The sequence below is a fragment of the Micropterus salmoides genome, unplaced genomic scaffold (genome assembly GCF_014851395.1).
Source record: "Micropterus salmoides isolate LMB-PRFRI ecotype aquatic unplaced genomic scaffold, ASM1485139v1 Ms_hic_scaffold_15, whole genome shotgun sequence".
In the NCBI taxonomy this organism is placed as follows: Eukaryota; Metazoa; Chordata; class Actinopteri; order Centrarchiformes; family Centrarchidae; genus Micropterus; species Micropterus salmoides.
In genome coordinates this window covers 31,330,257-31,343,729 of record NW_024040596.1, presented here as the reverse complement: position 1 = coordinate 31,343,729, position 13,473 = coordinate 31,330,257, and the positions used below count along the sequence as shown (strand labels likewise).

Sequence of the window (13,473 nt, the reverse complement as noted above, 5' to 3'; positions counted from 1 at the left end):
GTGTTTAAATGTGTACTTTGTCCAACAAATAGTCCTGAACAATATATTAAAATTAATGTATAACTGACAAATACTCACATTTAAAATGGAACCAGCAAGTTAGGCATGTTTTGCTTCATACACAATAAAAATAAATAATCAATTGAAAATCAAAATTGTTGACAGGCAATTAAGTCATTCAACTAGTCGAATAATTGTGTCGGCACATTTATTGGACTTTAAATGTAGCATAAATTTACAAGTTCTCATGAATTAAGTATTTTTTGTAAATTGTCTCAGGTCGGAAATATGCAGGAGTCTCCCTCCCAGGTGCATCTGTCTTACTTCCTACTGTCTCCTCTGTCTCTCTTTATCAGCCCACTGTTTACACCACAGCCACTCGTAATGTAAACTTCCCACTCTGAATCACTCGCCTCTCCTGTCATCTGCCTCCAGCTCTGTTTCAGCACGGTGTCTTCTGACACACGCCAAGACTATCCAAGTATCCCAGAGTATATTTTGTACCTTTTTGCTTTTCACATTTATACACATTCAGCTTCATTTCAACAGTGATCAGAACCATATTTCCCTATTGGATTTCAGCCAACTAAATGAATCATCCAGGCCTCCAGAAATGCTGAACTGCACTGTAGAGTCTGGGTGGGATTAGGAGACCCCCCTTCATTATTGGACCCCCTCCAATGAACCTCAATATACACACACATACACAATAATTTATCAGCTGCTTTACATTTTAAATCTTTCCTTTCTTTTCGTCTCCATTAGAGCTGTAACAACCTTCTCTTTGTCTTCCTGTCGTCTTCAGAATCTGTTGTCAGATCAAAGCCCTACCTCCAGAACCCCAGCCCTGCCGCCTTCCCCCTCTCTACCGAGAGTAATAACTTCTCTTATTTCATATTTCCTTGTGGCTTTGGTGATTCTAAAGCAGTCTAAACTGTTTAGTCTTGGCAGCGGGTCCTAGCCTGACTTATGGGCCCCGGTGCCTGGCACAACTAGGACTCCACACGTCTCTTTGCAACAGACTATCGAGCCAAAACCAATTGTGCAGTATCTCTGTGACTCTGTTATCTGATTCCCCTCCGCCTCTCCCTGTGGTGACTGTGAGCAGTAGTGGTAACTGAGTGGAATCTGGTGGTTTAATAAATTAAATGGATGGTTAGATTCATAGAACGAGTTGGAGGGCTAATGGATGGAGGGGTAGGTTGGTATGTGTTAGGATTAATGGAATGATTCACCGATAGTTTATGAATGAGTGGGTTGTCGGGTTAACGAATGGGTGTTTGGATAAATGCATTTATATGCATGAATTACAAAAGGAGGATATTATTCTGCCTGCTTTTCTGCTTCAAAAAGTCATTCAGAAAATCATTTCAGCTACATGTGTTTCTGTCCTTCAGAATGCCAGTGGAGACCCAGCAGTGAGTAGCACAGTCAACCCACTGACCACCAAGAGGTCAAAGGTTAAGACGGAAGCAGAGGGTCCACTGCCCATCTCACCGTCCTCTCAGGTAAGAGAATCAAAAAATAGTGGACATAAGTAGAGAATCTGAAATCTGGCAAAAACAGAAAGGAAATGCAACATTATATATCGAGATGCTAACTTCAAGCCCCGAACCAGCCAGATAAATCTGGCTCTGGAAAAGTGAACAAGCAGCACTTACCACTACCACCACTGAGGTGCCCTTGAGCAAGGCACTTAACCCCAACCACTCCAGCAGAGCAGCTCAGTGGTCAGCAGATCAGACTGTGGTTGTACTGTGGGTATGTGATCAGGGCCGTCCTGCAAAAGAGAGGCTTCCTGAAGTTCCCCTGAATAAATAAAAGTTTAAAAAAAAAAAAATAGTTTAAGGTTGCACCTCCCATACCAAACAATTATTCCTTTTCTGGAAAAAACTTTTTGGATCTGCAGTAACCTTAAATATGTCCTAATCAACCACATAGATATAGTTTTGTAACCTATTTCCATCACAGCTTCAGCTGCTTGCAGTAGGAAAACAGTCCCCTCTTTAACTGCAGTTGCTAATTTGGCTCCAATTGATTATAGGGAATGAATAAAACTGCAGCTTTAATCAGTGACAAGCGTTGTCGTCGTGCATTGAGATCAAGCAACAACTCATTAGGATTAAGGAACAGATAAGATAAGAGAGATGCAAAACAGTTCAGAATGCTTCTTTAACATATTGACCACAGATAGTCTGTGTTTGCATGTTTTTATTTTGGTGATTTATACACTTTAATAGAAACACATCTTTACTGTTTGTTAGTCCCCTTCTGACAAAGTACTGTCCCCCTTCTCCAGGACCATGGTGGAGGGATCTTGGACTTGAGTGAGGATCTGGATAAGGACGAGTGCAAACAGGAACCCGAGGCCATATATGAGACCAACTGCCACTGGGAGAGCTGTACCAAAGAGTATGACACCCAGGACCAGCTTGTTCATGTGAGTCATAGGCTTGGTGTCCTTATGACTATTATTGAGACTTACTGAATGACAAACCACAGTGAAAACACAAACTGTCCAATGTCAAGTCTTTCAGCAGACATGTTTCATCTCGCTATGCTGGATGCTGTCATTAACATTATTAGTTTAATTTGCTGTATTGACAGTAAATTCCAAACAGTGCCATCAGAACCACTGCATTTTGTTGTTTAGAAAGTGAAAAGTTCAAGCAACTCTTCTGCTGCTCATTAAATCCACGCTGAGTGAGTCCAGTCAGAAAGCTGTCCAGTAACTGATCCTTTCCTGTTGGGTTGACACGCGTACACGTTAATGAGCCTGCGGGTTCTCATCGTATTCAAGCCCAAGCCTTGCAGCTGTGCCCCCCCCCCACCCTACAGCCCCGTGACCCCTAACCCCTAACCTCTCACTCCCAGCAACACCCCCCAACCTCTGAAGCCCAGAGGGCCGGCCATAAATCCATCGTCATGCCAGAAGCTCTGGAACCTCATGCACCCCCCTTTTCCAGGCCAACTTCTCTTCTTGCTTTCCACTTTCCAACTGGCTGTCAGTCATCACATAGCAGTGCTAGAAGGGGCATATGTCGGTTCCACAGACCCAGAGACTGATGGGAGGTGGTGGTGAACGGTCAAGTCAGGACCAGAGTTACCTTTAAGAACCTTTGCCCCAACTCCAGCTCCCTAGCCACAAACTCTGTGAGAGCTTGCCAGGATTAGTGAGTGGACTAGCAGAGGGTCTGTGGTTTGTTCTTAGATGTGGTTGGACAATGTGAGGCCAACACATTCTTTAATCCTCACAGGACCATGGGGTTTTTAAATGTCTCTGCTTTCTGTCAACTTTAGAAAAAACAACCAGAAATCCAGGGGTGCAATAATCATTTTTTCTTCCAAAACTCCTGACAGCATCTCCCTAAGCACAGTCAGGGTTTCACACAAGGTTCTCACAATATCAGCAAAAAACACACACACCTGTGGGTTTTTCTAGCTTCTGCCCTGTTACAAGAGCCCCCAAATTATGGATTCACAGCAGTGTGCAAACTGAAAATAGACCCCTCTGCTTGTTTCCATTCCTCCTCCTTGACCCAAAATAGATCTCAGCAGAATCGTCAACCACTGAGCTTTTTCGCTGGTGGAGAAGTGGCCACATAAGTGGAGCATAGTGGGCCTGGATGTCCTCAGGAAATGAAGTGGTTCCTCTGGGTGTGTGGATATTTGCGTGTGGTGCACGGGATGAGAGGTTTTAAGTGTAACTGTTCTGAAACATTGTGTGTGTGTGTGTGTGTGTGTGTGTACAGTATGTGTGTGTTTGTCTGCAATGTAAGTCATTAGAGTTTGATATAAACCTTTTGTGTCTGAGGGTATAATTAAAGAAAACTTTGACACACCATAGTAGTAGGAGTAACTGACTGCCTCCTTATCCAGCAGTGCAAATTAAAAAATCAAAAAATCATTAAACATGGAATATATGCTGGAATAACACGAGATGTATAGTTTTGCAGTGTAGACGGATGATTTAAATGAGAATTGTCTGAGATATCACATTCAGGTTTGCAGTATAATTTATCTGAAACTACTAGACTAGCTAACAAAGATTTAAGCTTAAGCATCACACAGGAAACTTTGCATGTACCACACTGACTTCTTGATCCTTCAAAAGTAAGGATGGAAGATAAATGCAAGTCCGACACAAAATCCTCTTCCTGATGACTTTTACTGGGATCTGAGGAAGTTCCTCTTCCTTGAGAAACTAACACACAGATAGAGAGACACCCATACACACAGCCTGAAAAAACAGACACAGCGCTTTTATAGTTTTTGTCTCCTGTTGACAGATGCATAGTAACTGTCAGCCATAATGGATGGCACCGTCACTCACAATGCGTGTGTGTGTGTGTGTGTGTGTGTGTGTGCATGTGTGTGCAAGTACGCACGGACCCATGAAAGAGGGAGAATCTTCTGGTGGGAAAAAGACAAGAATTTGCTGACTCGTTTTTAGTAATACACACACACATGCGCGCACACAAGCACACATACATTTGGTGTCTAGTCACCATTTGAACATTAGCCCGTCGTCTGTATCACAGACGCATGTTCTGATACATTTTGATGATTGACTTGAATTAAATTGTCTCCTCAGCACATCAACAACGACCACATCCACGGTGAGAAAAAGGAGTTTGTGTGTCGCTGGGAGGAGTGTTCACGGGAGCAGAAACCCTTCAAGGCTCAGTACATGCTGGTGGTCCACATGAGGCGTCACACAGGGGAGAAGCCGCATAAATGCACAGTAAGAACCTTGTATCACTGTAAAACACTGTAGGGGACTGTTTGTAACTAGCTGGTTAACTTACTGACTAAGCATGAGATCATCGGACTCGCTCACTTACTGTCTGTCTGACTGACTGGCTAGTGTACACAGGCATACTCCAGCAATTAGTGTCAAATCAAAAAGCAGAGGCCAAAATAACCAGACTTTTTGGCAAAAACACTTGATCCTACATTTCCCATAATGCAACCAATGTCATCTTTTTTTCAGAGCTTCCCTACCTAAATGTCCACGTCTTTCAAACCCCACTCCCCAGTTTGTAACGATTTTTGTTGAAAATCTCAGAGCCTAAGCTGAGTAACCCTGATGACATCACAATTACATCATTAGGGTTATTTTCTCAGACTTGACAAAGCTCCTCCAGATACAAAGTAGATATTACTGAGCCGACAACTGCTTTTATGGACTGAGTAGCACTCTGGCAGTAGAATGGTAAATTGATCTTCATGTGTAAAGTCTGTGGAGTGGCAGTTGGCAGAGACATGCTGTAGTCTCTACAAGCAAGTTACTGTGATTTGTGATTACTGTGCTGACTAATTTAGGTTTGGTAGGTGCCAGTCTTTGAGAAGTTACAGAAGCCTATGTGTAATACATGAAATATAACACATTATGCAGAAATATTTTGGGGCATTTCGTTCTGATATCTGTATAAATGATTGTAAAACTTTCAGAATTTGCGTGGCTATTTACAAGCAATATTATTTGAATATATGGCTTAATTTGTGTTGCATAAGTGCTGGGTTGCTAAAGACCTGAGTTATGTAGGAATGTTTGAAAAAAACACCCATGCATTTAAGGGTTAACCGGGTTAACTCCTGGAACTAGAACTTGGCTGTTGCTCACATTAGCAGCCGTACGGTTACACTACAACTCCCAACCCTTTGCCTGAGGATGATCAAAAAAAAATGTTCAGTGATTTTCTTTGTGCTTAGCAGCAGTGATATTGTCCACGTTGATAAATCATGAGGGTTTTATTGAAGCCTTCATTTGCTGTGTAAAGATCAAATTGAGGGCCTGTTTGCTTGGCTTCAAAGCTTGCTCACAGGCTCTTATGAATGCATTAAAACAGATGACTTGTGAAGGAGAGAGTGAAGAAAGCTGATTGACAGCGTAGGCGCATAATTAAAGTCTGCAGACAAGCAGGGGGCCATGGGTACTTATTAAGACCACGCTGTATATTCTCTGCACAAATCCCACGTGCATCTTCTCATAAAACTCTAACTCTCCTTTAGTCTCGTCTTTAAAGGGAGAATCTTTTGACTTTTATATCCAATTTTTGAGGTAGTCTAATTTGATTCTCTTTTAATTTCAGAGCCAATAATATTCATAGTGACTGCTCAGAAGGAATACCAAATTATAGCTTGTACAGTACAAGTGAATACAAAGGCTAAACACAGACTTCTCCTTGTCTCAACAAAGCACACTAGACAAAGCACTCTGCCACACCTCACACTTAGATTGGATATTTCGCGTAATAGCCATTTTTACTTAGTGTAGCACTGCTTTGCTTTTGTGTGGCACGCCACAGTAGGTGGGCACGAGTCCAAGAGTAGATTACATATAAAAACTGAAACACAGAGCTTTTTTATGTTGTTGTTGCCTGGCTCTTTTCTCTACCCAGCTGCAGACAAAATAACACAGCACTCAGACAGTGTGTCTCACTGTCTATCTGTCTCTCTGCAGTTTGAGGGCTGCTCAAAAGCTTACTCTCGCTTGGAGAACCTCAAGACCCACCTCAGGTCCCACACAGGGGAGAAGCCGTATGTGTGTGAACATGAAGGCTGCAACAAGGCCTTCTCCAATGCCTCAGACCGGGCCAAGCACCAGAACCGCACACACTCTAATGAGGTATGTTCATGCTCTGAACCACCAAGGTATTATTTTTTCTCAAAGGAGAACACAGAACACGTGATTTACAGAGCAGATATGTATCTTACAATTGACCAAAAAAGCAATTTCATTTCAAATGGACTTCTTTCCTCTTTGCAGAAACCATATGTGTGTAAGATCACAGGCTGTACAAAGCGCTACACAGACCCCAGCTCTCTCCGGAAACATGTTAAGACAGTCCACGGACCCGAAGCCCACGTCACTAAGAAACAACGAAGCGACGCACCTCCCAGACTGCAGCCACCCAAAGGCAACGGAGAGAATGAGACAAATTCCAAGCTTGGTGCAAGAGGCGTGGACGGCAGGATTGAGGTCAACAACACCTCTAGAGGAGTGGAAGACTGCCTACAAGTCAAATCTATCAAGACCGAGAACTCTATGGTGGGTCCTGATGACATAAATTAAAAAAAGTTATCCTATACAAACCTTTTTTATGGTTCATAAAAATAAATTGAAATTATGGAGTTTTGATTGACTGCATCTTGAAGGACTTTCTGCGCTCCATTTGATCAGTTTTACCTGTTAATAAAAGGATGACATTGCATGCCTTTGGGTGAAAACAACAAAGAGAACAGCACACTTATTTCCTTACTGTTTTTCACTTTACTAACATTGCTGTGAGGTTAAATATTTACTGCCAGTACTGCCTGCATCCTTCCTAACTCACCTCTCTGGTTGTTGCTTGAACTTGCTTCTCTCAAGTTCACCTTCTTAATGGACAGACTTCACTGAGGTGAGCGCTCAAACTGTCTCTGTGTCTTGTTCCAACTCAGCATGGGAGATGCGCGAGTGTGGCCTCATGTTTCATTCTACATTGTGGCATTCTTGCATGATGTATTATGTCCTTTTTGCATGATCATCCATTTTCACAAATTTAAAACATGCTCTTTTGTATATGGGATACAATATGCATGTTTGGAGACAAATCTACAACAGTTTTTCTGTCCACAAGATCACTGGCAGTAGCCCCTGCTGTCGGCAGATGATAAAAGTCATTGTCTCATTAATATTCAAAGGGTTGGACTGTTTTAGCATGTATGCTGAACAAATTGTGCCAGCATCTAGCTGCGATCGAGACTTTAGTCCATTTTAGGCCAGTTTGAATTACTGTCGCTGCTGTGCTGGTTTGTTGCTCACAGAACTCATCTATTATCCACTTGTTTTCTTGTTGTAAATAAATCAAACTCATGTATAATTAATGAGATTATGGAACTATAGGCCTACATTAGTTATTACAAAACCATTACAATCAGAATTTTTTAACTGTGGAAATTATTTAATATTGAAGAATATATAAAGGAGTTCTCTGAACTTGGCATGTGACTACATGTTTTATTATTTTATTTTATTATTTTCAGGGGTTTTTTACCATGTAAATAGCTAATTGTTATCTGGCAGAATATTTATTCACTAGTGGAACATTGAACAATGTACTACTATCATTTATGATAAAGCTTCTATAGTTTGATTAATTAGACTTACATCAAGTTCCTCCCTGCTGTTCTCCTCCAGACGTATCACTCCAGTCCTGGCGGCCACTCGTCATGTAGCAGTGAGCCGTCACCTCTAAGCAGCGCCAACAACAACGACAGTGGGGTGGAGATGGCCATGCACAGCGGGGGCAGCTTCGGGGACCTAAGTGCACAGGATGAGTGCCCCATGGTTGACTCCACTGTTCCCGCTGGGGGACAGCAGGCTGGGATGGGGCTTCAGTTGAGGAAAGCTGTGGGTCATGGTGGTGCGGTCACCATCAAGCTGGAGAATATCAAGAAGGAAAGGCTGAAGACAATGAGGGACTCCTGCCCCTGGGTCAACTCTGCACCACAGCCACTGCAGGGCCAACGCAACAGCATGAAGCTGCCTCCCATTCCTGCAGTCGGTAAGTGTTGAAGGTTGAGGATCTGTTTGATGTCTTAACTGTGTGACGAGGGTGTAAGAGGGATCCATCTTATGAGAGATGGCTGAATGGCATTATGTCTTAGTAGAGTGAGTCCAATAGCCAAATCATTGTACAAAACTATGTACAGTACAGTGTGTAAATAAAAAAAATGTAAATGTAATAATGTCCCTTGTATCTGCCAGGTTCCCTGCTGGAGAGCTCCAACATGATGACTAACTTAAGCGGTTCGTATCCTGGCCAGCGCATGGGTGACCTATCTTCATGTGAAGTGACATTGCTGAACCAGCTGAATGAGCGACGTGACAGCACCACCAGCACCATCAGCTCAGCTTACACCTTGAGTCGGCGCTCCTCCGGTATTTCACCTTGCTATTCCAGCCGCCGCTCCAGTGAGGCGTCCCACTTTGGTGCTAACCGCCATAACAATATCAGTTCAGCTGACTCCTATGACCCAATATCCACTGATCTGTCTCGCCGCTCCAGCGAGGCCAGCCATTGTGGAGGTGGTGGTGGTGTCAGCGGAGGAGGAGGTGTCTCAAGCCTCCTTAGTTTGACACCAGCTCAGCATTATCGGCTCAAGGCAAAGTACGCTGCTGCCATTGGTGGAGCTCCACCTACTCCTCTCCCCAATATGGACCGAATGAGCCTGAGGACCCGCATGGCATTCTACAGTGACTCCCAGGAAGGCTCGTCACACCCATTCCATCAGCCACCCTCTGGAACTGTGCCTCGGCGATGCAGTGATATTGGATATGGCACACAGAGCATGATGCCCCATGAGGTACCCACCAACCTTCCACGCCGTGCCAGTGACCCAGTGCGTCGTCCCGCATTGGACCCTCTCTCCTTTCCTAGGGTCCAGCGCTATAACAGCACGAACAGCATGAACCCCATGAATGGCCAATCAGCTGAACGCCACCAGGCACTGGCTATGCAGGGCTACACTCGTTCTGATGGCAGCCTGCAACGTTACCCATTCGCCCCCCGACCACCGAGCATTTCTGAGAATGTAGTCATGGAGAACATGGCAGTAGATGGGATGATGACTGGGGGGGGACAGAGTGGGGAGGATGATATGGTGCTTCCAGATGATGTGGTGCAGTACCTCAGGACCCAGAATTCGGGCCCCTCAGGTCACAACTTGGGGCGAGTGGATTACCATTCAAACAATCAGACTCAGGGCTACCAGACAGGCATGGCCCCACCAGCATCATTTTATTCACAGAGGAGGATGGCCATGGTGGATGCCACCAATACTCAGTCTGGTCAGGACATGCAATCCTGCCACATGGCTCCTGGTGGCTCCCAGCAGCCCTTCTCCGCACCTTCGGACAACATGAACAAGAATAACATGCCGGTGCAATGGAATGAGGTGAGCTCAGGGACTGTGGACACCACAACCAAGCTCTCCAAACAACAGCAGCATCCTCTCAGGGGGAACCTAGCTGTTGTTCAACAGAGGCACAATTTTGGTTCTTTCCCAGGACAAGGACAGGGCCTGGGCAGCAATCAGCAGGTAGTGCCTATGAGTCAGAATATGTCTATGCAGGGGTATGTGAACCACAACAGCCAGAGGCTGATGAACATCTCCCACCAGCAGCATCAGCAACAAAGGCAATGCAACAATGTGAACTTGAGTCCTCAGCAAGGATTCGGCCAAGAGGCAGTCTTAAATTCCGTATCTGGGAGCACTAGCATGAGACCTACCCGGAACAGTATGGCAGATCCAGAACTGCAAAGTTACGGAGCAAGGACACAAGCTGATGGGTATTCTCATGTGAATCAAGTGGATCAGCAGCAAAATTACAGTGTTCTGTCTCAGCACCAGCACAATATCCATAATGAAGGCAGAGGAATGTTACAACCCAGGCCTCCCACTGAACCCAAGTCTGTTGCCAGACAACACACAGGGTCTAGCATGATTCAACTGAGCCGAATACTCAAGTCATCTGATTTGAGCCCCAGTCGTGGTACTGACACCTCAGAGGCAAGCCCAAAGAGGCCCAGTGGGTCAGCAGCCCACATCAGTAACACTGAAAATCCAAACTCTGCTGTTTTCTACACAGGTCAGATTCATATGTTTGAACCAACTTCTGTCAGCTTTGATTCTCCCATGTCCCCCTGTGCCAGCCAGGCTTCTGCCAGCAACACCACTGCTGCAGCCAACATGGCATCACCAGGAGTCAACCAGGTCTCCAGCAGTACGGTGGATTCTTCCACTGGTGGATCTGGTGGCACAGAGCATGCCCAGATCGACTTTGACACCATGCTAGATGATGGGGACCACTCCAGTCTAATGTCAGGCACTCTGAGTCCTGGCCTTCTGCAGAGCCTCTCACAGAATTCCTCACGTCTCACCACCCCCCGCAACTCTGTCACCCTTGCATCTGTACCGGCAGGGATTGGCAACATGGCCATCGGTGACATGAACTCTATGCTCACAGCCTTGGCTGAAGAAAGCAAGTTCCTCAACATGATAAGCTGAGAGCAATCAAACACCTCATCATCCATACAGTTTTAACCATTTCTACATCAGGAAAATATGAACTACACAAGAAAGCACTGATTTAACAATGCAAAACTGGCTATTTCATAACTTCCTCCCTCATTGTCCATAGTAATATGCGTATCTTGTAATATTTGCTTCAGAATATATGTTACATTAAAATGTAATAGTAAGTATAGCTAGGGTTAAGAACAATTTTCTGACATTATTTGTTAAAAAGCCATACATTTTACTTACAAATATATGATAGCCCAGGGTATATAAATGTATCTTCAAACAATTGCCATTCAGTATTTGCTGGTATATTAGCCCTTTACAAAGTGGTGCACTAAAAACAGTTCACATAGTAGCTTGCTGAGGACATCAAGGTTGAGCGTCTGGAAACGCTGTTTCCAGGAAATGGACATGGTATGTAGATAACAGATAATATTTTCTCATGAAGACCTTAATGTGTATATATTATACTGTATGGTACTTGCTTTAAGTTATGCTATACACTTATGATGTTTAACTAGGGCTGTCAAAGGTTTCATTCAGAAAGAACAATGGGTGAATATTTTTTAATGATTGGTTAAGTTTTTAGGGGGGGGGGGTTTCTCTGTGCTAACCATGTGGATTTCGAAAAATATTCTCACAAGACTAAGCTACATATTGCTGCACTTTTTTATGTGGTATATACAATAGGCAAAATAAGTGAAAAGACTAGTGTTGCTAACCTGGAACACACACTGTAAAAAAACAAGACTCAGAAGGACAGACATAGTAATGTATGTATTTTTTTCAGGCAAATTATAACAACTACATTCTCTTTACCTTTTCGCTTCACCACCAAACATGCATGTGCTTAAAGCACTGATATTAATGAACATAGTCCGAGCCCAACAACAAACCATGCATGTAGAAATTGATACATGCCTATTCACTGCTATTGCAGTTTATATAATATATGCACTTAATTCAGCTATCTTGAAGCATAAGGAATAAGGAGAGAAATGCTATTGTAGCAACCTGTCATTGTATTGCTGGGTTTCAGTGACACCTAGATATCAGAATAAAGGTTAATTTTGATTCTGAGAAAATTTTGCTTACACTAAATGTACTGAAACTGTATGTTTTTTTCTTAAATTTCATGTAATTAAATGTGCAAATAATATTGTTCAACCAGAAGTTTGTAACTAATTGCCATTTATAAAATTAAGAATTTGACAGCCCTAGTTTAAACATGTGGTGGTACAACATTATGATCCATAGATATTAAGTGCTTTTTGATCATGATCTGAACTATTGGGGATGGCATTGTAAAATAAGGTTTCCTTCTCTGCCCTCAGGATCAGAGGCATTAACTCTCCATGGTCCCATCTCACAAGGGTAAATGATTGAAAAGGACAAGGATATGCCTCTGTGTTAGTCTATCAGGGCACATGAACCCCTGTATTTGATGAGGAGCATTCTCTAAAAGAATATACAAGTACCTCTGTGTGTTCTCAGCAGAGATCCAATCCTAATTACCACATTCATACCACCCCCCTTTGCTGCACCCCATGCTTCCCCTGGGTTCTGGATGAACTGCGGAGAGTCCAGGAAGGGACACAGACTTTGATAATGAAATCCTGTTTTGAATAGGATTGCTGAACTAGCCCTGCAAATTTCTCAGTTTTATCATGTTTGCTGAATTTCTAAGTAGCCTTTAAAATGTTTGTGTGTATGCTACCATTCACTTTTTCTATGCTCAGTGTGTGTGGGTTTGTGTGAGTGTGTGTATATAGCTTTTGTACATTTCAAATAAACTATCTCCTTTTTTTCTGTTTAAATCCCTGTGTTGTGTCTTCTTTGATATAACATGGTCTGTGGTCCCTGGAGGCCACATGAAAGTAGGGCTAGTATGCTAGAAGTTAAATCACATTTGGCATGTTCTCAGACTGCTGTAGAGTACTGCTCTGAAGGCAATCAACAGTGTACTCACTGCAACTCTAGCAGCCATATGTATGAGTGGTGCACACACAAAAAGAGGATTCTGAGCACCAGGAATTAATATAAACAGCCTGGATTTGAATAGTGCTTAACACTGCACATATTTTTACACAATAGGCAAAAATAACTTTTAAAATGAACAGACCAAACCATATATAATAAGCATCAAGCATAACTATTTTTCATGCTCTGTGGAGGACCAACATTAGTGTCAAATCATTACTGTCTGTATGAAAACAGGTATTAGTTGCAGTTAACCTCTTTATCTGCAAATATTGCAAACTGCAATAACTGATTTTTTGGGCTACTTTGGGGCAGCAGAAATAAGTTGTAAACACAGCATTGACTTATCATAGTCTTATAAGTTGATAAGGCAAACTTGAAAACAAGCTGCTGCTTATTTACATGTCCAGGAGTTATGGA

The 13,473-nt window shown here is 43.1% G+C and overlaps 1 protein-coding gene across 2 annotated transcripts in view; it reads left to right on the top strand.

Moving 5' to 3' along the window:
• The window catches only part of gli2a (GLI family zinc finger 2a), a 79,412-nt gene extending 67,696 nt beyond the window's left edge, over positions 1–11,716 (top strand). For both annotated transcript variants that reach the window (XM_038719677.1, XM_038719678.1), the window contains exons 8-14: positions 1,398–1,508; positions 2,300–2,440; positions 4,595–4,744; positions 6,467–6,631; positions 6,773–7,054; positions 8,186–8,552; positions 8,756–11,716. In XM_038719677.1, coding sequence (XP_038575605.1) covers positions 1,398–1,508; positions 2,300–2,440; positions 4,595–4,744; positions 6,467–6,631; positions 6,773–7,054; positions 8,186–8,552; positions 8,756–11,058 — 3,519 coding nt within the window. In that variant the 3' untranslated portion in view covers positions 11,059–11,716. The remainder of the gene's footprint in view (positions 1–1,397; positions 1,509–2,299; positions 2,441–4,594; positions 4,745–6,466; positions 6,632–6,772; positions 7,055–8,185; positions 8,553–8,755) is intronic.
• Positions 11,717–13,473: the final 1,757 nt, after the last annotated feature.